The 27,399-nt window shown below is 41.5% G+C and overlaps 2 protein-coding genes across 14 annotated transcripts; both read right to left on the bottom strand.

Annotated features, from left to right (window-relative positions):
• Positions 1–530: 530 nt before the first annotated feature.
• Positions 531–5,991, bottom strand: fktn (fukutin). 3 transcript variants are annotated; one of them, XM_027018806.3, is made up of 10 exons: positions 5,887–5,991; positions 5,312–5,505; positions 5,110–5,184; positions 4,716–4,916; positions 3,965–4,245; positions 3,419–3,551; positions 3,150–3,279; positions 2,725–2,858; positions 2,475–2,599; positions 531–1,920 (listed from the first exon to the last, which is right to left on the bottom strand). In XM_027018806.3, exons 2-10 carry the CDS (start codon positions 5,411–5,413, stop codon positions 1,707–1,709), a joined length of 1,395 nt encoding a protein of 464 aa, XP_026874607.2. In that variant the 5' UTR covers positions 5,414–5,505; positions 5,887–5,991; the 3' UTR covers positions 531–1,706. The 3 variants fall into 3 exon arrangements, with proteins under 3 accessions (XP_026874607.2, XP_026874609.2, XP_026874608.2); XM_027018808.3 differs by having other exon boundaries at positions 5,110–5,166; XM_027018807.3 differs by having other exon boundaries at positions 5,312–5,476.
• Positions 5,992–6,212: 221 nt separating this feature from the next.
• On the bottom strand, positions 6,213–26,176 carry fsd1l (fibronectin type III and SPRY domain containing 1-like). 11 transcript variants are annotated; one of them, XM_027018809.3, is made up of 15 exons: positions 26,041–26,127; positions 24,474–24,526; positions 21,229–21,324; positions 20,968–21,099; positions 19,674–19,775; positions 18,912–18,934; positions 18,000–18,121; positions 13,456–13,665; positions 13,086–13,184; positions 12,859–12,988; positions 11,969–12,001; positions 9,714–9,811; positions 9,275–9,526; positions 8,369–8,457; positions 6,213–7,794 (listed from the first exon to the last, which is right to left on the bottom strand). In XM_027018809.3, coding segments are annotated over exons 1-15 (1,563 nt in total). In that variant the 5' UTR covers positions 26,042–26,127; the 3' UTR covers positions 6,213–7,671. The 11 variants fall into 11 exon arrangements, with proteins under 11 accessions (XP_026874610.2, XP_081575359.1, XP_026874614.2 ...); XM_081719233.1 differs by lacking the exon at positions 24,474–24,526 and adding an exon at positions 22,155–22,304 and having other exon boundaries at positions 26,041–26,099; XM_081719232.1 differs by having other exon boundaries at positions 7,700–7,839; positions 26,041–26,128.
• Between the last annotated feature and the right edge of the window lie 1,223 nt (positions 26,177–27,399).

Raw genomic sequence — 27,399 nt, 5'->3', positions numbered from 1 at the left:
TCAGAATCTTTCTCTGACTGCAAGCCCAGTAGGTGATGAGCGCATGCTCTCAAAAGCTGCTGCTATCATCAGTTAAAAAAAGGAACACCCCCTCCCCCAAAAGCGCCACAATGCGAAAGAATAATAACGAAAGTTTTTTTGAATAAAGGATGACGCAGCAAACAATAAGACCGAGTTAAATCTTCATTTTGCTTGTTTCAATGCTGCGCCTAATCACAGTAGCCTAGGTCATCTAAAGTTTCTTCACATAACAATGTTGGATAGAAACATGACTTAATTCATATTTTAGCCGTTCTAAGATACCCTAGAAATGTGGCAGAGCAACATGGTGGTCTCTGTTGGAAGATGGGCCAGTCTGTGTGTAGATATGAAGTGCTCATTGTATGCTAACGAAAACACAATTCATACTTACAGGTGGTTATACACAAATGAAAACATGGTATTGTATACTTTCTGCCAATAGGTCCCCTAAATCCTACTCACTGCACCTTTAAGGGTTTAAAATGTCGTCACCATATTTAAAAAAAAAAAAAAAAAGACCCTTTGATTTATTAAGACAAGAGGAAGCAAAGAATTATCCAGTGTGAAAGACAAGACACACTGAAGAACTCCCCCTCCCCCTTATACACAGGTATAGAATCACAGTGTTAGAATCTTGTATGGGAGGAAGTAGTCATGTCTTATAAACCAAACACCAACAGGTTTGACGTTCACTTCAGGAAGGAGAATTACATGACAGGCATTCAACAATGGACTTCTAACCAAAAGTCAATCCAAGTTCAGCTTTTCTACTCTTCTTTTACCTGTGAGGACAAAAGGGCCAGTTGATTATATTAACTGTTCAGTTCTCCACAGCTGATTAAAGTCCAGGTCTGGAGTTGAGCACAAAAATGAGTACATCAGTAGTGAAGTCAGTCTTGTAGTTCATTTATACATATTGCACTTACTCTGAATGTAGTCATAATGCATAAACATTAGCTAGAAAGGCAATATGCGTCTGTATACTTTCAGATAGTCAGAGGCTTTTTGTAAAGTCCCCTTTAGTGTTAAGCAATCGGGACAATGTCTCTCTAACAGTGCTACAGACAGAGTATTAGGTTATACACACAATTCATGAAAGACCTTTTTATGAAAGTGACCTTGGTCACTACTATCTCTTAATATGCTTTATTTGTTATAACAAGGTAATGGTAGTGGGCTACCAGCAGTGTTGGATGCAACTTCAGTCTGAAGAAAAATGAGTGAAAGTGAGTTATGATGCAGGTATGAACAAACTGCAAGTGCAACACAGTCACCATCAGCCGTCAAAAGAGCAAACCATGAGGAATTGTGGTTCAAAATATCAGTTGCAAACAGACAACATGAAATGAGAAGATGATGCGTCATAGAAAAAAAAACAAAACAACTATGTGCCCCTGCAGGACAGTTTCCCCTAAGGGGAAAGGGTAAGGAGATCATACCTACATATCTGCCTCCAGTTGTTTTAAAGTCTATTGAAAAAGGCTCACCAGAAGTTTCAGTCATGGATGCGCATGTGAATGGAGCAAGGGTCAGGGGTCAGAGATCAGGCTTTGCCTTACAGCAATCAGCTGTACAAATACGAGGTTTATTTTTGAGATTAAATAGAGGCCCAGTTTTACCATATTGTGCTTAATGGGAGAAAATGGCAGCCTTTACAAAAACAAACGTGTCACTCCTGTGAGGTTTCAGTAGACTTGAATAACATCATCCCGCTCTCTGATGGGCCACACCCCATTCTCCTGCACGTTGGGCGGAGAGCTCTTCCAGTCCCACGTCTTTACCGGAACGTTCCACTCCGGCCCATAGTTGGCCACCACATAATCCAGAGTCTCACAGGGCACCCGCAACCTAAGATCCACCAGCTCTGTCCAGCACAAGCTGAACCGGGGGAACACATACCTGTGAGCGGGGACATCGACATTCCGCTTATGGCACTTGGCAGGCGCTCTTATCCAGCATGACTTACATATTTATCGGTAATGCAGTGTTAGTGTTATGAACATCATTCTCCACCTGCTTTACCAGGTGATTTACAAGAACATGGGACGACACATTTCATTGTAGCATCATGAAACATTTCTAATGTGCTGGTTTGTGTCAACTTTATTCTCAGTAAGTCTTGCACAGGACTCCTAAATGAGTCTAGATAGCAGTAGGCAAAGTGGAGTGTTTGGGCAAGCTGTTTGTTCATATTTGACATGCAACAGGAGTGAAACTGAAACTACAAGCATGCATGCATAAACCCTTGGTCAATTGCTCCAGGGATTTGTTAGGAAATGACCACCCCACTCTTATCTCAGCTCCTAACCCCTGAACGTACCATACAGGTGTAGGTGTGTGTCTCAGGGTATTTAAGAAGGAAAAAAAGATATCAATTTGACTGTCTGCTGAATGAACACTTTTATATTTTATGGAGAAACATGCAGGAGATCACTGCGTAATAAAATACTTGCTTAAATTTCTTGCCACTCTTGGCCTGCGTGCCTCCATTCCAAACAATGTCACCATCCTCATAGAAAAAGAAGATGTCCAGTTTCACATCCAGTCCCTGGAAGGAGAGTTCCAGGCTGTCCTCGATCTACACCAGACAAGATCAATGTGTAGAGTTTCACCCAGAAATTCTACATGGTACAGTGAGTACAAATTATTTTCACTTCAAGGTCTTCGACAGGAATGGTGGATGAAGAACAAGATGTGTGATACCTTTCCAAACTTATGTTTGAGAGGGAGTCCAGCCCTCTGGAAGGCCTGTGTGAGGTCATGCCTGTAATCTTTAATCCAGATGCCCAGATCCACATCCTTACTGTAGGGGATGATATTGCACTGCCGGAACCAGCCTGCAGGTGGAGAACAGATCAGAGTAACAAATCCAATAGGACATCTGCAGTGCTCCTCTGAGGGTCTTATGATGTATACCATACTACTTATAGTTCACTGACAATAAAGAGATTCTATTCCATAAATCATATGCAAATAGTAAAGCACATGTAATTGGTTCACTATAGGAAGTTATTTCTGAACCCTTGCATGGCAATTCTAGCCAATGTCACAAATGAGGCATATGCGACCACTTTTGTAGATGTTAATATTCCAATAATAACCATGAAGCTTTCTGAGAGACTACTCACCAAGACAAGTGCCACTACTCAGCCAGAAGGGGACCTGGAGCTCAGTGAGAACTCGAGCAGCGAGGTGGAGAAGGCTCTTGGCCTTCATCCTGAAGTCCATTGCCTCAGGAGATGGATCATCTGGATACAGCTAGGAGAGAGAGTCTGAAGTTTAGTTCTGAGCTCAGGAGTACAGAAGAAATCCATATCTCACATAGATCAGAAATGGACCTCAGACCTGGTTTTAAAATTCATGTATAGAAAGAGAGTTCCCTTATATAGATATAAACCTGGTAAAAGGCAGCTGCTTCTCGATATCTGCACTCCAGAAAGCGGCTGCTGGAATGTTCGGTCAAGAAGTGGGAGAAGTTTTTTGGGAGCCGCACATCAAGCCCATCTAGAGTGGTCAGAATGAGCTCTGGTCTGACAGAGAAAACAAATACACTCTACCTTATACATTGTAGAGATATGCTTTCAACTTTAAGGTCATACTGCAGAAAGAAATATTGTACAGCAAAGAGTATTTTTATAGCAATGGGATAAATGAACAATATTTGTCAAAAGTATCAGCAATTGGGAAAATAAATGGATAACTTGGGACAATCAATAAGTTCTTTTGTTCCAGTTTTATGCTTGTAACCTGAGAAAAGACCCCTTCCCCACCACTTCATGGTTTAAGAAAAGTCTAAAGTCTAAATATGCATTTCCCCTTTAGTCAACAGCTCTCCATTTACAAAAATTCTTCTGAAATATGTGCAGACTGGGCTCCAGGACACCAGCCACAACTGGCTCTTCGTTTTCTCACGTGTATGAGACATGTGTTGAGCACACGGTACCTGTCATAGGCCCCTGCGTAGCGGCCAAAGTCCAGCTTTCTGAACGGGGCAAAGTTGTGGTCGATGCCAGGTGTGAGCCGCAGGGGTCCGTGCCACAGATAGTTCCCGCTGCGCTCGTACAGGACGACAACATGCACGAGCAAGTGGCCGTCGGAGCGGATGAGGAGGTGCAGAGGGATCTCGCTCCCTGTCAGGTCGTCCATGCCCACCAGCCTGGGGTCCTTCCCCCTGAGCTCCAGAAGCTCCAGACCACGCTCTTCTGCTGCATCCTGCAGAGCAGCCTTGGTGAGAGAACAGGCCAAGGTGGAGTCAGGGGGGCAGCGAGTTGTGTCAATACATTTTCCATCACTTTTCATTTACATTAAAGTTTACATTGTTTGCGTGTGCTAATTTTGAACAAATGAAGACTTGCAACTGTTTTTCCACTGAGCCCTGGTTAAGAAGCTGGCAGCTATGCAGCACAAGCAAAGCATGTGTATCTGCAAATGCCTGCAAATCTGTACCTGTGAAGTCGTCCCTGCGTATCTGTACCTGTGACAGTATTCACCCATAAAGGCATACACAAGAATACTTTCACAGATAGAGGTACCAGCTCTCTTTGTAAATGAATCCTGTGCACCTTTTGGACCGTGCTATAGTAGTGGCATGCCAATCAAAATAGCATTCTACTGCCAGCCATGGATATACCTATCCAAGCAGCACCAGCCACCTCTATGTGACACTGGTGCCCTTCCTAAGTGGGAATGCTTACATCATACTTCCAGACGTTTCCGAGTAGGCCAAAGGTGATGAAGTGCCTATGTGTGCAGAGGAAGGTGCAGTGAGGCTCTTTCAACTGGCTGTCCTTCAGCAGCTCGGCCTCCTGGGTCAGCAGGCTCAGTGTGACGGTGTCCACCAGAAACACAGGCAGGCTGAACTTGCGCGCTAGCCCGAGAAACTTCTTCACCAAATGCTGCAGTCCATACAACATGTGGGGGGGAAGGATACAAATTAAAGACCAAAAAATAAAGACATCAAATAATTAGTGGAAACATGTCACCACCATTGGTGCAAATGCAGGTAAATAAGAAACATACATTTCCTACTTCCCAAGAATAACTAATAATGAAGTGACTGATACAGTGCTGGCGGTGCATTTTACTCACCCACTGGGCCTCCTTTCCTGCCAGGTAGCCTTTACTACTCAAAGCAAGAGGTCCATGCTGTAGAGAATCAGCCCACTAAATCAAGCAACATCTGGCAACATTACAAACCCACTACTCTGCAGAATTCATATAATACATCGCTGGTGATTGATTGACCCCCCTTTTTTTTTTTGCAGGCAACGGCCCAGTAGTTTTTGCTCACCTTTGAAACGTACTGCCTGTAATAATATAACTGGAACAAGAGGAAAATGGAACTGGTTGCAATCAGCAAGGCTAGTACCACTGTCCTGTTGAGTCTAGGCATCGGTCCACCTGTCTGTATAACAAACTAAGACGTAGGGCCATGAGGCTGACTGCTTCACCATCCCTGTGGACAATCGTTGATGGCATTGAGTTCTACAATTATACAAATGTAAAAACAGATTTAGCGAGTTACCTTGTAAACGATCTCACTAGCCGCTGATTTTAAATGTCATGATGTGGCTAACTAGCCAGCCAATACAGTTCTCGTGAGACTTAGTTAGCTTTGTAGCTAGCCAACATACTTTTTAGGTTTTGTTAGGTATCGGCACATGATTCACGATTAAAGCGCAACGCATTCGCTCTAATGTCGCGAAAAACTGATTAACGTTACTAAGAATTACAGCGTTTTCTAGTTAACCAGCAGCAAATCTCATGTCATGGAGAAAGACACACTGAAGCAGATAGTTAGCCAGCTATAATTTGCTATAGATATTAATTAAAAGTTCGCAATAATTTGAAAGTTGTGGAACTTACTTATTGAAAGAGGAAAAACATATATTATTCCGGTCTACGCAGCTACATAACCAAGATCGCTATTAAAACAGTTCCCAATGTTCCCTAGAGCACAACCGGACGGCACGGGACGTAGGACAAAAAGGATTTGAACTCGCGATAATCATGATATGAAAAACGAAATATTTCTTCAATGGATAGTTGATAGTTGCAAATAGAAATAATATATAGTAAATACAGATAGTCGGAAAAATATATAGTTGGCATATATAAATATTCACTATCTGGAAACTCAGCATCTATCGACACGTGTAGAGAAACGCGACAGGTAAACAAAGAAGCACACATTATTTCCAGTATCATTTATTCAATTTTCATCGCTCGAACGCTACCCATCTTTAACATTCTCACTAAAACATAAACATTTAACATTCTCACTAAAACATAACTACAGAAGCGAAAAAACATCATTTTACGTAACAAACTAATATAAAAGTGTTAACCTATAAAGTACAATTTCTGCGTTATGAAGTACAATACAAATCTGTACGTCAAAAGCGCATTTGACTAGCTAGCTAAAGTCTCAGGTATTTTGTTGGCCCCTCTATTGCTATTTCAGGGTTGTGACAGCGGATGGCGGTAGGGACACATTTTTAATTGTGGAAGTTTAGCGCTTCACGGTGCTCAGGATTCACCTGCGTACTGATTTAGATTACAATCAGACACGAGTGTTTACGGAGAATTAAACTGCGTAGTAGGCTACTGTAGTTATACATTAAAATGCGTTCCAGGCAAAAAAAAAAGAAAAAAAAAAAGACTAGGTGAAACCGAGTTTACTTTCAAGTTTAGCACAACTGCATGAAAATTTTAAAAATCAATTATTTATTTAATGGACAGATCCCTCAATTGTTGATATGCATGAACAGATAATAATCAGAGAAATACAGGAAATCAAAAAACGTCAGAGAAAATAAAGAAAAATTAATTTATGCAATAATTAAAACTGAAGTCCATGTGATGTTCTAAATTGTGTGCTTGGTGGACTGGACTCAGTGTTTGTACAAACAGAATAACGTAAGCCCAGAAAGCAGCACTAACTGTTTATATTGTGCAAACATTTTTCACAGTCATATTGAACTGCATACTGTAGTCAAAAACTACAGGGTTCATATTTTAGAGGATAAAGGGATATTGAGAGTCCAATGAAAAATACCTTGATTAGACAGGAGGTAATAGTCACTTGTACTCATAGGCTATGAATCACACATACACATACATACACATTAACACACACCAAACTAAAAATATTTATACATTTCAATAAATCAAATGATGAAAAGGGTCTGTCATGCCAGACTTATGTCAGAAATAAATCATTACAAAATGAAAACCAAACCTAAAATTAAACAGAAAAAAAGTGCACTCATCTATTCCCTGATAAAGCCACAAGCATTTCTGGTGCAAAGAGCTTTATATAACAAGAGAAAGTAAGAGATAAATAAATCTGCATCTGCACTTATAGAAGAGAGGAATCTAGAGAATAAGAAGGCGTAGTGGTAGTGTTATCTGGTGCCTGCCAGTCAAGGACTTATTTCCCCATGGAGCTTCACAGCGTTCCAACACTGGATGACATAGTCCACAGGAAGTGTGTTTATTTGCACAGGAAGCAGGAAGTGGGGTGCGAGTTCATGAGGTGTTCTTGGAGGTTACCCACTGCTGCTGATTAAGGTCGGGACGCTGTCTCAGTTAGGGGGGCACTGGTCCTGAAACATTTGGGTGGCTTCGGGATATAGCAGTTTGTATGGACTACTGTGGCATATTGTTCAGGCTGCTGTTTGATCCTCCCAGCCCGTTTTCAGCCTTCTGGAAGCTTCTGATGGCGCTGGGGACCTGTAAACCCGTCATCAGGCTCAGGCCACCGCACCAAACCTGCAGGATACGTAGACAGTTGCAGCATAGTCACTGCAGCTGGGACTGAGTGACCACGAATATTTGAATAAGTCGACATGACTATTTCAACTAGATCTGCTAGCACATTTTTGAAGTCGTTGTTGTAAATTGCACCTGAGTCAGAATGTACGGACCCCAATACTGACCTTTTTTGATCTACTGTTCCCCAATGACACAATACTAAATCCTACTAAAGCCTTTCATACTCATTGTGGCCTGTAATAGCAAATGAAGTGCATAACCTTCCATTTGTAGAAGGAGGTGGACTGGCAGATGGACAAGTGGGTCAGATTTAATTTTACACAGCTACATATATCTTGCTTTCCACACTGTACTGTACTGTGATACCAAAACATTCACAAGCTCCAGTTTCAGTATCTGATCACAATCACACTGCAAGTAGTTACTCAGAAGCAGCGTGACTTTATTCCAGTATAGAACTTACTGTTGTGCACATTTTGGATTTAATAGCCAATACAAAGAACTCATGCAGTTATGATTACTTAAAAACAGCTGATATTACGTGACCCACACTACACGGCCCCTCACTCACCATAAAGGCTGGAACCACTGGCTGAGAGAACTTCGTCTTAAACATGTGGAGCAACTGCTTGCTGTCTGCATTGTAGAATGAAAGCAGGCCTGCAATTGAACAAAAAATCAGAAAGAAGACAAAGGAGTACAGTTCAGGTAAAAAAAAAGAAACCCTGCTGTCGTTCAGCTGGACTGCGGGTGCACAGGAACACTGCTGGGTGGTATAGCGGAGTCCTGCAAGAAGTCTGTTCGAGTTCCTTTATTCTCGAGTCAGTGGATCTGGCTGCCATTCGATCCTCAGGTGTCCAGTAACCTTCAGCAGTGTGAGGAGCAGGGAGAATGGGGATATAGGAGCTTCTGTAATCCTATTCCACACGAATAAACCCAGGACACTGGACTACAAGTGCAGCTACTTTATACAACCTTTTTCGTAAACTCTTTTAGATTTGGTAGAGCTATGTCCTTATGACATCTAAGAGGGGGAGAGCTAAAGAAAGTCATGCCAGTAAATCACATCAGCAGACAGCATGTCTTTCATGTTTGTAATACTGCACTGTATAGTAGAGCTGCTGTGTGATATGGACAAAAATATATTGTGATTTTATTCCTATATATTGAAATGGTGTAATACCTAGTATTAGATTTAAATCATTAACCTAAAGTGACATAAAGTTATAGATTTTGAGCAAAATTGTTAACAGTTGGATCATGTGAATGCCATGATTAAAACATCTATAGATAAGCCATGGGGAATTTCTGGAATGTCTGAGATGCTCACATGGAAAAAAAGGGAACAAAATGTGATTTTTACAGGGCTTATTTGTATTTTACATTCTACTACAAAGGCTTAAAACAATATAAATCAATAAACAATACATTGTCTAGCCCTAGTGTAAATACACTAAATGGGCGTGAGGTAGGGTACCTCCATCCAGGTCACAGTAGACCCCGATCCTCTCTGGTACAGCCACCTCCAGGCTCTTGGCCTTGTTGTTGTGCTTGGCAGCAAATGAGCTCTGCAGCCAGTTATTAACGTGGATGCACCATGTGCTGTTGGTCTTGCCCAGCTGGTCAAATTTGCCCATGTTCCGGTATGCTACGCCCATGCTGTAGGACTTGCAGTCTTTCAGGGCCTCCACCTCCCAATAGTGCTGGCCGGAGTCAATACTGGTGTCACCTGAACCCCCAAAATAAATAAATAAATAGAATTTATAAATGATATGCCCATCCAAGTTTGTGGAACGTGCAACATTACTGTTTAACCTCTATTTTACTCACAAAATAGTGTAGTTAGGTACTCAATGTCTATGACATGACCAAGTTTATTTGAAGCTGTAAATGTTGTGCCCAAGCTAGTAGCATACCCAGCACCGTGTAGGATTCGCCAGTAAAACGATCTCTGCCTCCTCTAGGGGCTGGTGACCTGGGAGTCGATCCTCTTTTCGGAGAAGGAGTTCCACTTCTGTAATTACCAAGGTTGGAAACACATAGCTGTCAGTCCTCAGATGCATACAGCCACAGTTTACACTACACACATGCTGCTAAGGGTCTTGGGGCAGCTATGGTAAAACGTGCTGATTTGATTGCAAACACATGCTCAGAGAGCCGCAACAGAGAAGAAAACAGGAATGATGAGTAGACTTATACAAAAGAAATGGTAACAGATCACCCTGGGTTTATAACACACACCCCTTTCGTTAGAGACAACACCTCTATAAAGACACACACATACTTCAACAAGATGGGACATTGAGAACCAATTAGAAAAAGGGTTTAAAATGAAACAGCCATAACCAACTATGGCATTAGAAACTAAATGGAAAGCAGTGATATGTGGGTGGAAACACTATTCAAAGCTTGTAGAGCTGTTGTCAGTATTGGCAACTTGGCCAATTTTATAATCACATGTGTGATTATAAAATACTAATAACATTTTACTGTGTATTTGTATGGATAATTTGAATTATGATGGTTCAGCATCAACAAAACTTTGAATAACCATAGAATGATAGTGGAAATGTAATGTGTGGAATGCCTTAGATGTGGATGTAGTGACATTTGTACATGTCTACAAATGTCTTCATAAGCCAACAGACTCATCAGTGCTCTGTCTGTAATCTAATGTCTGATGTAATATCCAGGCTCAGTGCTTTTATATGACTATGCGGAATTCCAGGCCACTGCTCCACCCTTTTCTACAACGACAGATGTCAAAGTGCAGCAGGGTGTGTCCATGGAAACAGACAGCCCCTCCTCCCACAGCCATGTGGTACATGCCACATGCTGGCTGGGAAGCAGCTGGTGGATGAGTGACGGCTTTAACAATAGGGGTTCTGCCAATTGATATGCAGGGAACTCTCAGGCCACACCCTCTGGGGACTTTCTACACCGCTGAGCAGAGTCATATGGAGCAGGAGTGTTAAATCTTTGAGACGTGGTGTCAGCTCAGTTATTATATAAGACAGATGTCCTTGACACCTTGTAATGTTGAAGATGATACAGCACAATGGTTAGTGATCTCTTGAACAGAGAGCTCTATGGTGGGATGAATAATGAAGAAAATCGTGGATTAGGCTCTGTTTTTTAATAGGCTGGTTACTCACCAAAGTCATAAAGGTGTGGGCATGGAAAAGATTTGCATGGAAAATAAATTTAAAACTGTGCTTTAATGCTTTGATACGGTTAGTGTCAGTAAGTGAGGTCACTGCTTTGCCACCAATTCTTTTAAGAGAGAACAAAGTTTGAAAGAGTACCATAAATTTGTCAGAGAAAGTTAGACAAAAATTAAGTCAGTTATAGATGGAGGCATCACGGAAAGTGGACCATCGCGGAAAAATCTGTTCATAATAACAAACATGGAAATGAAGGATGTTCTCCATCTACAAATGACTGTTTCAATCAGATTCAGCACACACAGTACACAACAAGTCTTCATTCTAGGTGGATATTAACAGAGACCACGCATCCCAGCATAACTGGTATTTCATGATGTAGAATTACATAGTTAGCCAGATAGCCTTCCAATCTAGCAATGTTGCAAATCAAGTCTATTCTCCAAATGAACATTCTGGGTAACCTCAGGTTAAATCTCTAACTTTTAGAAGTGAAACTTAGAAGCAAGCTATCTACAACGATATTTGAGATTTAGTTATCTGGCTAACCTAGTAATACATTTTCATAAAACACTCTTCTCATGCGCAGACTGCAGACAGGATCTGCCTGGTGCTAACACATCAGCCTCATAGGAGGAGACAGGAGGAGGAGACAACAGGAGGAGACTACAGAAGAGGAGAGAGGAGGAGGAGATAGAAAGAGGAGACTACAGAAGAGGAGACAGAAGGAGAAGACTACCGAAGAGGAGACAGGAGGAGGAGATAGGAGGAGGAGACTACAGAAAAGCAGACAGGAGGAGTGGATAGGAGGAGGAGACTACAGAAGAGGAGACAGAAGGAGAAGACTACTGAAGAGGAGACAGGAGGAGCAGATAGGAGGAGGAGACTACAGAAGAGCAGACAGGAGGAGTGGATAGGAGGAGGAGACTACAGAAGCCAGCAGAAGCAGTGAGCATCTAAAGCTCTGAGGAAGTATCCAGCACCATCGCCCATGAACACAAGGTCACCTTGTCATGTTCTTCAAATTAGTGAGATGTGCGCTGTCAATGAACAAGAAGGGAAAATATAACAAATCAAACAAGAGGATGGGCTGGGAAAGTGGAATGAAAAGGGAACTGTCAATTGAGTATGTGCCAATGAAATATGAAATAAGTAGTATTTTTGTTCCTTGAGACTCCAGTAGCAAGCATGGCTACAGGAACAGAGGGGATGTAGGGAAATCCTGCAGTCAGGTCTTGGCTCCTTAATTAATCACAAGCTTCTGGAATGATCAGTAACACAACACCCCTATTCCCCCAGGAAGCTACAACACAGGCCTTTGCAGACCCTTGATGCCTTGCGAGCTTCTCATCTTCAAAGCACGCCACTCAGGGCTGCATTTAATAAAGCATTCAGAGCGCTTTAGACCTGCCTGAATGTGAGGCAGAATTTAAACAATAAGATAGTTCGAATCAGCATTAAGAACATATTGCAAGCATTATATATCTATTTGGGTGGAGTTTCCATGTTCTCCCTGTGTTTGCATGGGTTTCCTCCCACAGTTCAAAAACATGGAGGTTAGGTCAAAGTGGCCACCTTAGTAAATTGTCTCGTTTTGTGAATGATTGTGTGTCTACATGCCCATTAATGGCTACCCTAACTGGATGTAAATGCTGGTAATTGTAAAGCAACCTTGGGTTCCTTGAAAGGTGCTATATAAATGTAACCTCATTCATTCATAATCCCATATGGACAACATGTATTTATATAAATACCAACTGCAAATGAATAAAAGAATCCCAAAGGTTATAAGTGATATAATAGCTTATACAGTATCAACATATGAATGACAGAAGCTAGAATTCTCCGTAACAACAGAAGCTCAGCACTGTGTGACTGGTGGAGAGTGGGTTCATACCTGCCCTTATTCTCTTTGCCTTTCACCTTGCTGTCCAGCCCTTTGCTTCCCTGAGGGTCCCACTCCACACTGTTCTCCTCCACCTTCAGGTTCAGGTGTGAAGATGACGGGTCAAAGCCAAAGTTGAATGCTGCCATTGGGAGATGTGTGTATGTTACTTTTGCACCGCTTGCTTACTCAAAGTTTTGTTCAAGATGACCGTTTTATCTCTGTTTATTGAGCTGTACCTTTGGTTTCCAAGGTGACAGGATCGGAATAGTCCCCAGCAGCTGCTTTGTTGCAGGCTCGTACCCGAAAGTTCATGAACTTAGAATCAAACTTCAACCCTGAAGACAATTTAAACATACTTTACTAGGAACACTGCTACTAGGATACGTTAACAAATACGGTAATCCCAAAACATGAGGTCATTTGTTTATGTACACTACAGCCCAAAAATATGGACGCTATGGAAAAAACTTGACAACTCAGTAAGGAATGCACCTCCCATCAGCCAAAAAGACTTCTAGAACGTTCAAAGACCCGCAGTGCATGTGGACATGCAGGTGTGTGTGTGCCTGTGTGCATCACGTGCAATGCGCAGAGGGTATGAGCTACCTGTCAGAGTGTATTCCGTGGTCTTGATGTTATCCACGATCTCCCAGCAGCGCTCATCTTGGACCCGTGGCAGACCCTCGTGGTTGGCTTTCCTGTACTCCAGGATGTGGTGGTCGATCTTGCTATCTTCCGCCGGCATCCTCCAGACCACAGTCACAGCGTTGTCCACCACCAGGCAGTCCTGCACCTCAAATTCAGGAGCTCTGGGTACTGGAGAGATTGAAGCACTAATTAATGCGCTGTTAATGTAATCAAATTTATTCACTTTGGTCATTATTTGATAAAGAACACAAATATCTGTAATGTATTAAAACATCAATATTTCTGTAATACATGGAGCTGTAATATATTCTGGAAAGTAATAATTTACATTATGGTTAAAATGAAAAGACAAAATCATTCACCAGACTCAATAGTTCAATACTAGGTACACTAAAGGTTTTTCAGCAAAAACTCCAGGACACAATCTTTCAGAAAAGTGGTTCAACACAGTGTAGAGGACAGACTTGGGAATTCTGTACATGACAGATGCCTGATTTACATGACACTAGCCAGTGCAGCTGGGGCAGGTACTTTGGGTGTCAGTGCCTCAGTAAGTAAAGGCCAGCTACTGAAATCACACTGCCCCTCCCACCAGGGCTATACAGTAGCCTCCGGGGGTTCAGGGTAACAGCCATCTCTCTCCAGCAGTGTCAGCATAGTCAGTTTCTAAAGTTCTACTTTAGCTTTTGTTCTTCGTTTCAGCCAGACCTGATTCAGATTCAGGTAAAGAAGCAGAAAAACAAATAAACAACTAAACAACTGAATTGAGGGGCAGTAGTCACTAATGAGGAGGTCCTGCACAGCTTATGCAGAGGGAGCAGAGGCAGTTGGAGCAGAGGCAGCCTTTTCTCTTGTGACCTGCATCCCTGCCCTGGCCCCAGGTCAGCACTGGCCTCTGATGAACTGTAATACAATCTCTCCCACACTGTTCTACATATATGAGTCATGTGGACATTATTTAGCCTAGTCTGACAAACCCTCAGAGAACGAAACTTGTTCCAGTGCATCGCTGTGAGAGACATTTGATAAAGGGGTGTTGTAAAGTGGTCCATAGGGGCTCCTGGGCACATGTTCCTTCTTAAGTCCATGGGGAGAGACCTTCAAAGCTGCAATTATGTTCAACTCAGGCAGTTACTGGATGTTCAGCCATCGATTGGTTGTAGTGTATCCGCTACACTACAGAAAACAGCCAAGCAAGCTACGGCTTTTACAGTCAGGAACAATCGAGGCACTTAATCAGTACAAATGTAAAGGATATCCAAACAAAAAGGAATACCTGAGAATTGGAGAGAGGCAACTTTTATATTTGTTTACTTGTACATCCAAGTTGAACTTCCTCTTGATGGGGGTAAGGGAGAACAGGAGCCATAACCCTCCGGTTTCTGGAGTGGGCTGTGGCTAACAGATCATTTCAAGCTTCTAAATTAGACATGTTTGAGCTTCATCTCCTCAGCCCATCAGCAGTGAATGGCAGATATGCTCATAGCAAAAGAGCCCAAGGTCTTTCGACTGAACAGTGGGCAGCAGACGTAGCCCAGGAAGAAAAAGAAAGAGGGGGACAGAGAGAGAGGCAGCCAGAGAGCAAGAGAGAGAGAGAGACAGCCAGAGAGAGACAGAGAGACAGGTAGAGAGAGAGCGAGAAAGATAGGCAGAGAGAGACAGGTAGAGAGAGAGCGAGAGAGATAGGCAGAGAGAGACAGGTAGAGAGAGAGCAAGAGAGATAGGCAGAGAGAGACAGGAAAACAGAGTGGCAGATTGACACAGAGAGTGAGAGGCAGAGTGTGACAGAGAGAGAGTGAGAAGTAGAATAGAATAGAATGAACATTATTGTCCAGCCAAGGCAGGAAAATCATATCATAGACAAATACCATGTAGACACATCACAAAACTACACAAATTACATACAATTGTAAATCAGCTTGATTTTTTTGATAAAAGTGATTGCATTTGGCACAAAAGTACCTCTAATGATGTGTCATTAACAATTCTAATGGATTTCCTAATTACAGGTCCACTATAAAGTTCCTCCTTTGACCTTTGTTGGTGGCCATCTTAATGATCCTGGTCATTTTGTTTGTATTTACTGATATTAGGGCCCATACATAAATATTAAAAACAAAGATGCTTTCTATCAAGCTGACATACACTTCTCCCAAAGTCTTAACGCTAACCTCAAACCAGTTTCTGGATATCGTTCTTTCATATACAATCAACACTGTATGTAAAACCCAACTGATAATCCATGTTCTCATAAATACTTAAAACAATTAACAATCTCCGCAGATTGATCACAAAGTGAGGGGTGGAAGTGGAGCTACGTGATTTAAAATAAGTTCTCTTTAAAATAAGTTTTTTCAGCATTAACCAACAGAGAGCTGAATTTACACCAGTGAACTACAAAATTACTAAAACGTGGTAAGGGTACCCGCTTTAGTACATTGGACATTGGACACACACACACACACGCACGCACGCACGCACGCACGCACGCATATCTATACACACACTCACACATTGTTTTGCATCGGACTAGTGCTAAAGTCAAACCTCACACAAATAAACTATGCACTCCTGTTGCAGTCTTGCACATTATCCTACTTGCTGCTAGAGTACTGTACTAAACCAGCACTGTACTCTGAACTGTTCTGGCTGCTACCGGTGACTGCTATGTTCAGGGTAGCATGTCACTGATTGCTATGCACAACTTGCTTTACATATGCCCAGTACTGTGTACTGTACTAAATTGCACTGTCTACTCATTTTGTATTTGTCCTGTCCTGTATGTATTATTGTTTATTTAATGTTTATTTAATGACATTTTGCACTATATTGGACTGTTTGCACTTGTGTAGCATGTTGTCTGTTGCACTGTTGTTTTTATGTTGCACCATGGTCCTGGAGGAACATTGTCTCGTTTTTGTTGTGTACTTGTATATAGCTGAAATGACAATAAAACCTCTTGAACTTGAAAACCTCTTGAAAAGTCTAGAGAGCTCCAGTAGTACAATTAAAAAAATCCCAATGCTAGCAGAGGTGTTAAAGCGGGTATACAGTTCAAGGCTAATGATAAAGTTCTCCCATACTGGCCACTGGAAAATCTACAGCTGTAAAGTAACTTTTTCAGTGTGTGTTAAAGGGACTTAAATAAAGTGTGCAGGGGGTTGTTTAACACTATATACTAATTTTACTGCATTCCCACTCCAAATTTTTGTGGGCTTAGTCAGGGCTAAAGGACAGTGTGCTAGGGTTATTTTAGACTCTTAGCTGTGCCTGGCTTTGGGGTATCTGTGGACCTGACCAATTCTGTGCCCCACAGCATGGTCCTCATACACACACACACACACACACACACACACTCTCTCTCTCTCTCTCTCTCTCACACACACACACACACACACACACACACACACACACACACACACACACACACACACACCTTTGCTTGCACCATCACATGTGTACTTGCTCATACTGAATGCATATGCATATGTAGTTCATTGTTCGTGGTTCTGCTTATACAGGCTTTTAACTGCTTCGTGCCCACACCTCCAATGCCCAGCATCTCAGAAACAAAATGCCTCATCTGCCCAACATCTAAACCAATGGGCACACAGCATTCAGTACAAAGGGCAGAGCCAGGCCACAGGAAGAACAAGACATGATGCAAAAATGTAATTCGATTAGACTGTCAAAAAGGGTGAACATTATACAGCATGATGATGGACACTTTCAACATAACACGATGAAAATTAAAACCACTTAGCTGTGGATGTAATGTATTTGCTCCTTCTACAAACAAATTACCAAGCAAAAAAAAATCTACAAAACAATACAGTTTCTGCATTTGTGATCAAACCCATGGAAATATGTCATAACAACTTGTAACAACTTGTCTATAGCATTTCCCAGCCAGTACCGTCTTCAGCAGGCTGGATAACTACAGACTGATGTTACATCACAGGTCTTGGGTGTACCGAGGATACCCAAGCATACCATTGAAGACCGTGAGCAGCAAGAACTCAAACAGCTCTACGAGGAAGCAGATAACAGCTATATGAACAATATCACAGTGTGGGAGAAGTCATTCCGAGTGACAGACACTGTGTTTCTCTCATCCAACTACACATAAATTGGGAGTGGGAATCTCAGTGAGAACACCCCAAAATGAACTTCCACGTAATAAATTTACCATATTTTCCCTGAAGCACTAATACCTCAGTCTAAACGTAATCCTGACATGACCCTCACTAGCACTAATACAAACCTCAGTCTAAAATTACTCCTGACTTAACTCTCACTAGTGCTAATACAAACCTCAGTCTAAAGTTAATCCTGACGTGACCCTCATTAATGCTAATACAAACTTAAGTCTAAACTTAACCCTGACGTGACCCTCAGTAGTGCTAATACAAATCTTAGTCTAAACTCAGTCCTGACATGCAACCCATGTGGAGAACACTGGAGGGACTTTCCCATGTTCCCCATGCCCCGTTCGGACTCACCAGGGAGGAAGCGGAGGCCCTGGAGCAGCTGGCGTTCCTGGCTGAAGTCCACCATCAAGTGGCTCATGGTATCTGTGGCTTTGGGCTTCATGGTCAAGCGGAAGGCAGGAGCCATTGTTACCCTGACACGTGTCATAGGGGGAGAATTTACTATTTCGCAAAAGTAGAAGCAGAGATATGTCACATGGTATTTGTGTATCTGTCACCCCTAGTATTATTTTACCAGAGACATTATGTTGTTGGATATTCATAGCTTAATTAGCTTAAATGAGCTTAAAGAGATATGAATTGCATTCAATGTTTTAGCAAACACATTTTGAATCCTATGGTGTGTTAGGTCCCAAAGCATGCTTTATGTAACCACAATCAAAGCCAAAGCATTGTGCAGTGTATCATGACCAATTAGAAAGTATGTGTGATAGGGAGGTATGCAATGTTATAACCACATAAAAGCCCACCAATAAATAGCTTTGTGTTAAATAGGTCTGACAACTACACTGTGAACTATCCACATATGACACAAATTCAAGACAATCCCTGACCACAAAGTAATTTTCTCTGGGGATAACCACACACACACACACACACACACACACACACACACACACACACACACGCTCTTTCGTAGCATTCAGCTATGCATAATGTCTTTCCTACTAATGGTATACAAAAACATACAAACCTGAACAGTGTAAAACCTATAAATATTGTTTATTTATCTTAGTAAATAAATATTATTCATGCTCTCGTAAGAAGAATGAAGTCAGTTGTATACAATGGTATAAACCATTCCAAGAAACCCACTAAACAACAGAAGTGTGTGTATGAGATGCCATGTGGTAGTAACTGCCTGGTGAGCACACACACACATCCAGTAGTTGTGCTGAGACAGAAATGGAGAGTGTACCATACCTATCTTTAATCTGTTTGGCAGCCTTGGAGATGAAAGAGGGGGTATGAAAGAGTGAGAGAGATAAGGGGGGAAGAGAGAAGAACAGGAGTCGTTAGTAGAGCCATGCAGGTGAAGGGTGAGCATGCAGTACATTAACACACACTCACACACACACACACACACACACTCACACACACACTCACACACACACAGAGCCAACAGGCAAGCAGGAAAATCTTTATTCCTCTTTTAATGATGCTTAAAATGTCCATCCTCTAATACAGTAATACAGACATGCAATTTCTGAAACAATTAGTCTGTTAGCTCTGAGTTGTATCGGTTACCATTAACCAGCAGAAAGTTAGCCACCATTTTGTTAACTGAGTAATCACGTATGCATTAAAAATTGGGCTGTTGCTGAGATAAATAAGATTTGTACCAGAAAATCAACTTTGTTATTGGTGGATAGGAACACAAATGCAGTGAGGAAAAAAAAAAAATTGTCCAATTAACATTTGCTAATTACAAAGGAAACCTTTCCTTTATGCTGTTACACTACAGGTGCCTTGCTATTCAGGCATGCGTTCTCATCCTGTATCTCTTGATTTTGTCACATTGCTGTCTAGTAGCTACCAATAACAATCTGAGTTTTATAGACATAACTGACCTGAAATCAGTTGTCCCTGTTCTCACACTGCTATTCCTTAGGATGCAGGAGGCAAAAAACGGACTCTAGATAAGCAAGCATGCACTTGGACATATAGAAGGACAGCGTTACTTACCTTGGTAAACGCTTCCTGGTCTTTGATGTCCAGAGCGTGCGTAGCAAACTCCAGGAGCTCCTCTGAGCTCTCCAGCGCATTCGTGCTCTGAAGCATTTGGTTCTGACGGAGACACAACAAAGAAAAACACAAGACGCAAACAGCATTTTACAGCCCTACTGCAACACTGAGATGATTTCTGTGGCATGAGCTCCGTGGGTCTGGAGGACTGCTGTTGACTTGTGTTGAGTCCTCTCATATTTTCAGTCTTTCTTTCCATCTTTCTTTCTTTCTGCTTCCCTTCTTGGGTGCCCCGTGGAAAGCAGATGGAGAGCCTTTGCATTGAGCTACATGATGACCTCAAACTAGCGTTTTGTCTCTGAATGGGGCTCTTCCCAACCTACTTGCAGACTCTGTGTAACTCATGATGACAGCCAACAACAGCAAACGAAGCATTAGCTAAAAGACATACGACACTAACATAACAAACTTCAGCTCCAAACATAATAAACCATAACTTCAAGCAAAACAAATTTCAGATATGAATGTAATGGCTTCGGTATGGGGCTTTTGAGTGAGATTCATTTCAGGATCTGGTTGGTATTGATATATGCCTATAAGAGCACAGATAAGTTGCATGGTTGCACAGAGCAGTGGGAGATGGATATTATTTGTGTGTGTCTGTGTATATGCATGCATGACTGTGTGTGCCTGTCTCTGTGCATATATGCTTTGTTACTTTGTGTGTGTGTGTAGGTGTGTGTGTGTGTGTGTGTGTGTGTGTGTGTGTGTGTGTGTGTGTGTGCTGAACTTGATGTGATAAGGGCCTGACTGGGCTGGGTTCTGATGGGTTCTGGTGGGGTTAGATGGCTAAGCACTTATCTGGGCTCATTTCACTCTGTGTTTTTCCTGCTCAGTGGGCCACAGAAGTGCCATAGCAACACGATGACAACATCCTGAACATCGTCCCAAAGACTACTCAACAACTCCAATGGCGCAGGTATTCACATACGCATGCATGCACGCACACACACACACACATACACACACACACATACACACACACACACACACATGCATGCATACACATGCACGCACACATACAAATGCATGCACACATACACACACGCGAGCGCACACACACACACACATGACTGCACAGTTACCAGGCTCGCAAACGTTGTGACTTTGTGATCATTTTAAACACTCATTAAATGTATCCACATCCCTGTGAATATGAAAGACATGCATGATATCAATGTTTTAACCACATCTCTCACAATTCTTTGGGGCTGCATGCAGAGGGTGGCGTTACCTGTAATTCATGTGATTTTCTGGCTTGTTCTTGTTTGATAGTGTTGGTCATGCTCTCTTTGGCTTCTTCCAGAATGGAGAACAAGGTGTCGAACTCCTCTTCCAAGTCGGACACCACCCGGCTTGAATTGACCTGACGCAGCAACATTCAGATATTTAGGTCTATCAGTACAATCTATGGCTTGTATTCTTTTCAGCTGACTCTAAAGGGAACATGGCCTTAGTCCTCACCCAGCTGGCTGTTTCATGCCAAGGGTCTTACCTGAACTCCAGCCAGCAAGTGATTCAAAGTTTCGATGAAATTGTGGAGCTCCTCATTTTTATTGGCTAATGTGGTGATTATCCTTTGTAGGGCCTCCTAGATGACCAGAAAATAAACTTTTATTATTATTATTATTATTTTATATTAAATTATTTGTATTTATTTTTAATTATTATACTTATTTTTGACAGTGACAATTTAATAGGTCTTCAACTGCAGTTAATGCTGGTTATTAAATGAAGGTTTAAATAGAATTATTAATACATTTCATAATTGCAATACTATTGAAAATATATTAATATGTAATCCCTCATATTCTCTGTTTTGGGACTGGAACACCAATTTAGATTTGAAACAGATCCCATATGATTATAGATAGAGATATGCAACATTTTATTATTATCTTATTATCTATATTCCTAGATTATCTCCTTCTTTCTCTAGGGTGTCACATATGTAATAGTTGTGTAGTGTATATGTAGCTACTTAAATATAATAAGCATTTTCTAAATAATTTCTAAATACCTTAAACTCACTTACCACAAACAAATAGATTTTACTTTTCATTTTAACAAAATTTACTTGGGGCTGATCTATAATTGTAGCTACTGTAAATATAACTAGGCAGTTAATTAATATATGCTAATAATAAGATAAGAAATTGTCTTTAACTTTTATACATAGTCAGGACACTGTCCTTAAAATGGATATAAACACACACACTCTTTCTCTAAGGTGCTGAGGGATGTTGAAAACCCAGAGATGCTCAGTGAAAGGACAGCTCCTCTCCTTAACAAAACCACTCATTACCTTTCAGTACCACTGGCTGAGAAGAGAGCACTATGCTGAGGAGTGCTTGGTTTCGTAAATAAACACCTTACACATTAAATCTGCAACTTTATAGAAGGCAAAACAACAACACATACACTTTGACCTGATGCAGTTTGATGCTTTGGTGAAGTTGTCCTGGCCCTGTACAGCTGTCTGGAATCGCCAAACCTCAGTCTCTTCAGTGAAGCTCTCTACACCTCTAAAGTTAGGGTGAATCCTCATCTCCAATAGTCCCACATAAGGTGCTAAAATGCCCATTCATCATTATTCAGCTATGAGATTTCTGTATCTATATACTGTCTACAGAAAACCTAGTCAGTTACCTTTTTATAATACGGTTAAAGCCAGACAATGGTTCACAACATATAAATGTTTATTGCATATATTCCCATTTCTTGAACATATCACACTAACTTTTTGAAAATTATACAATGTAATTAAAGGACCAATAAGTCATTTTTACCACCAAAAAGTAGAAAAGAGTATTTATGAAAGTGATTATTTGGTATTTAAGTTTTTTATAAAGTGAATCTCACATGACCTGAAGAATCAAATTGTTTCATAGTCCACAAATAAGACAGATTATGCTCCATAGAGTGGGTGTCCCACATGGAGGCATCCAAGTTTAGAATCAATTTAGTACAGAATCTCTGAAACATCCAGGCCACTAGGTGTCAGTATAATGGCTGTTTCACACTTGAAAAAGTGTGATTTATTGCTCTTTTAATTTCATGTCTTGTCATAGTTTGGGGTCATCATAAAATTATCCTTTACTGCCCCTGTATCATTAGGTCACTCACTGTGCAATGTTATTTTGAAGCCAGGTAAACTGGAAATTATATCATCAGAGAAGCTCTTATGAGAATAATGGGGCCACGGCAACATTGTAATTCGCCGTCGGTGACGACCATCCGTTATCTGCTATTGATATCAATCCCAGAATATAAGAAATATTTTTTGGTGCTGAGAATCCTGGAGCCAGTCAGATAAGCCCCACCACCCACCTCTGAACCTTATGCATCACTGATGCATTCCCATGCCCCACGTATCTTGGCTTCTGTAATAGTAGCATCTTGATTTGTTGAGCAGTTTAGCTCACATTCAGATGGGGGTGGACACCCATCTGAATGACCCATCACACATGCAAAAGCTGTGTGGGTGGAGCACACTGGCCTGCTGTAATCCTGGACACCTACTGCATTATTCAGATCTGGTTTTGGACTCTTCACAACACACGGGGGAACCAGGAAACATAATGCACCTGAACTGCAGGGCAAGGGGCTCACTTTTTACTTTCTTTAAGTATCCCAGGAAGAGTGGGAGAGGGAGGGAGTGAGAGGGAGAAGGAGAGAGACAGAGAGAGTTGGAGAGAGAGAGAGAGAGAGAGAGAGAGAGAGAGAGAGAGAGAGAGAGAGAGAGAGAGAGAGATATTCTATGATAAAGCGGATTTAAGGATTAGGCCACTCAGCTATCTTTAGATGCAAGGAGACACCACCACACGGTTGGAAAGGGGCCTATACATCCCATGAGGGTGGAGGACCCAACTACAGAGGTGTGATATACATGTGGAGTCAAGGGGGGTGCACCACAGGGCGTGCAGTTAACACCGGGGATCAATATTCAGACAAAAACACTGGATTTGATTCCTTATACCAATGGTTTAGGCTAAATACGCAATTGTTCAATAATTTCATTGTGCATCACCGCAGTGAAGTGCATTCTTGATTTCACATCACAAAGGTTTTAGCATAAAAGACAGTTTAAAAGGATCCCTATTGGCTTAGAGTTACTTCTGGTGTAGGATCTGTTCTTATTACCCCAGTTCTTACTATAAACATTACAAAAGAATATTAAACACAGATCACAGGTCAGAAATAAAGAAGGATCTCAGGTATCACTGGAATGCATCTCCGAAAGAGGCTTCAGCCTTCAGAGATTCTACCAAGAAAGGACTGCAATTCAGTAAAAGCAAAGTACAGATAATCTGTTTAAACTGGGCTATATCAAGTCCATTCTATTCCATTCCACTATGTGAGAGACATCAGAGCGTTTCGCAACCTGCTGAGTTTTGTGCGTTACCTTGGCAATCCGTGGCCGCTAAAAACGTGTGCTAATGAGAAGAGAAGCCAAGCAGCTGACATCTCTTCGCTCCCAGTGCTACTGTTTGAATGCTGTAGTGTAGCTGGAATTGTGGCTGGATGAGGGAATGTCACCTTAGCTTCTGTCAGTGTGCAAGCAAGCTGCTGACCCAAATAGGACATGCAATGGCAGCAGTGAGTGGTGCACAGCTATGACACAGCAGTTTTAGAATGGCACCCATAGTTGTGGAATGTGGATAAAAAGATAAACAGTTACATTGCTGTAACCCAAGCAAAGTATATACATAAATTGTTTATAAACATTCCTTGTCTCACCTGCACACAAACAAACACACATTTGACTTGTCTCTTGGTTATCCTGTGAGTCACTGAGGACACAAAAGCATGGGCAGACATCTATTTCCTAAACCAGAGTGTATATAAGAGCACAACACATGAGCACATGCAGCCAGCGGACACCTTTAGGGTCTGACCAGTAAGGGTCTCCTTGCAGGAAATTACATTCTTGACAATCCAGGTTTACAAGGAGAGCAAATAAAACATACATACATTTAACTTAAATAACAATCAGACTAAAGGACGGGTGGGGAGGTTTAGGCTTTAACCCAGCGAGAACAACCTGAAACACAAGTCTCCTGCTCACTGCTCTCACTATCAGATGAGTAAGTAGGCTCTCAATGCCCAGGGTAAATATAATGAGAATCTGTGCTACAATACTCCAGTCTCCTCAAAGGCTACATGCATGACCTAGTTCCTCAGAGTAAATGCACTCTCTCCAGAGAGAGCATGAATGTGAGGTGCATGTGTGTTTTGTGACCAAAACAACAGGCATTGATTATGAAAATATGATGCATTTCTGTTTAATCGTTCAAACAGAAACACACACACACACACACACACACACCCCTAAAAGTTAAGATCATTCCTTCCATGGGAACATTCAAATGTACATGTGGGAGAGATGTGAAGGAAACAGAGCCCTCTAATCTGCTTTCTCTGACAGGCACATGATCCAGCCACTGTCAGGCCAGTCAGTTCAACGTCATTACTTTGAGTGATGTCACCTCTCCTACAACTCTGTCCAATAGGCTGCTCTCTCTCTCTCTCTCTCTCTCCCTCTCTCCCTCTCCCTCTCCTATCTACAAAGTAAATACTGCTTTGGAGTCTTCTTCCGTGTAGCGTTCTAATCCACCTGTTCCGTCACAGTTTAATAGACTTCTAATGTATAGACTTCGGCTTTAAATAAAATATAACAACATTTACGACAAAGATTAATCTCTTCAACTTCATTTTTTTTTTTCCGCTGAACATACTAGTTTCCCACGTCCATAAGGCTGCCATGACTTTCTCATTTACTACAGCCTAGTTATGGTAGTGGGCGTGCTCTTGCACGGCATTGATTACGTCCAACAACTTTGTAAGAGGATATGCGCAATTTTTCATCATGCGCTTTTAGCACAGCGTATCATTCTTACTAACGTTGCAAGACACATCAGAGAAGGCCTTATATCGAACAGACTACGGCGAGACCACAAGGTTAAAGCTCTTAGTTTTCGGGCTCTTGGCATAGTGCTGTTACCCTCCTACCAACGTTTCTGAAAGACACACGGGTATAGGAATAAAGCAATAACCGCAAATCTACGTCATTCGACTATGCATACACGAGCAAGGATACCGAAAATAGAGGAAAATATTGATCCTTTTTAGCATACACAAGCGAGAAGGACATGCTAGTATTTAAGAGTTAAAGAATTATCCGAGAGACGAGGCTACAATGTAACGGTACTGCTTATGTTTCAGATACAATATACCGTTTTATTTTCAGATAATCACAATCATTTATGCTAATATATTAGAATGTATAATTCTATATACCACTTACTTTTTGAGAGTCCATACTGAGGACGGTAAGCAACAAATTCAATACATGGAGGGGCAAGTTTCAGAGCAAGGAAGACGCTTATCCCTTTGGAACAAGGCGGAGCACTTGGAACATGCGCAGTGTATCAGACTCTCTTGACACACACATACACACACATACACAAACACACACACCGTCTCTCCCTGATGCATCAGAGCACCGGCAACAGAACATTTCTGCATATTATCTGGTGGTCCTTTCTTGATTTGGATCTTGATCTTAATTTCCATTTTGAATTTAGATGTTACTAAACGTTCAGCAATTTATAGTGCCTCACCTCGGCACTTGGTTCAACTTCTGAACTACGAAGTGCTGACACGGGGCATCGTCATCCAGCCGCAGAGTCGGAGAGCCACCTGCCGTTCGGACGGTGCTTTTAGATCTGCATCTTAGCTTCACGGGCGTTAATAGTAATAGGCTATTGATAACGTCATCGGGAGCAGATAGATAATGGATAGATAATAGTATTAATAGATAATAGTTAATCAAATAGATAATGCTTAACAATTTATTAACCTTAACCTTTATTAACCTATATTACATTTATTAAATGTAGTAAGCAGCAAAACCAACTTTGTTTAATACATGTAGTATTAAGCAAAATCGGTCATGTTTTTGTTAGTGGTTAAAGAAAACAAGGGCCACGTCTTTAATACATGTAATCTTGATGGGCAATCTTGCCAAAGTTTCATGGAATATTGACTGTGCTAAAATGAATAGATAACAGGTTCAGACTGACCATATAAGCATGACCACACTCTGTAGAGAGAATACCAACAACTGGCCTTCTGACTCATTCACTGCTGTGGCGATGCCTGACCTGGTGCCTGGTGATGCCTGACCAATGATGAACAGGGGGTTGATTGTGCAGCAACCAATGGGCTAAACTAGTCAATGAGGATAATGTGCAAAGTAGTTGTTACTAATAAGCTGGGTTCACTAATGCAATAGTACAGCAATACTGATGCAGTGTCACACAAGAAATAAACAAAAGAAAATACTCTGTTATTGTTAGATAAAACATAACAGATAAAACATAATCTACCCACAGGTGGGTTGCTGGATCAATTAATATTTGTGAAGAAGTTCTCTTTATAGTCAGAATCTTGTGAGCACCAAAACCATACATAGCCTATAGTTCCCAGAGAAAGGGAGATCTATCCAAACTTGTCATGGGAATTTGTACATGTATTTACCAAAAGAATGCTTAGACTTAGAGCCACAGCATGTTGTTCTCTCCTTACTCCCTAGAGGGCGCTGGTTTAAAACCACGTTGTAAACTGAAGCTCTGCAAGAGGGGCAGTTTTCAATGAACTCGTC

This window comes from Electrophorus electricus, chromosome 8 (assembly GCF_041902795.1).
Source record: "Electrophorus electricus isolate QZ-2024a chromosome 8, ASM4190279v1, whole genome shotgun sequence".
Classification (NCBI taxonomy): Eukaryota; Metazoa; Chordata; class Actinopteri; order Gymnotiformes; family Gymnotidae; genus Electrophorus; species Electrophorus electricus.
The sequence above is the reverse complement of the archived record's forward strand: the minus strand, read 5'-3'. Positions and strand labels throughout refer to the sequence as shown.

Bases quoted from the DNA above. Each gene is read 5' to 3' on its own strand.
- fktn (XM_027018806.3), bottom strand. From the start codon at position 5,413: ATGCCTAGACTCAACAGGACAGTGGTACTAGCCTTGCTGATTGCAACC. The intron at 5,185-5,311 runs GTGAGCAAAAAC...TGCTTGATTTAG, and splicing joins ACAGGCAGTACGTTTCAAAG to TGGGCTGATTCTCTACAGCA. The intron at 2,600-2,724 runs GTATCACACATC...TGTCTGGTGTAG, and splicing joins TCAAACATAAGTTTGGAAAG to ATCGAGGACAGCCTGGAACT.
- fsd1l (XM_027018809.3), bottom strand. The intron at 21,325-24,473 runs GTGAGACAAGGA...CTGGTCATCTAG, and splicing joins GTGTGTTTGTTTGTGTGCAG to GAGGCCCTACAAAGGATAAT. The intron at 13,185-13,455 runs GTAGCTCATACC...AATTGTCTTCAG, and splicing joins CACGGAATACACTCTGACAG to GGTTGAAGTTTGATTCTAAG.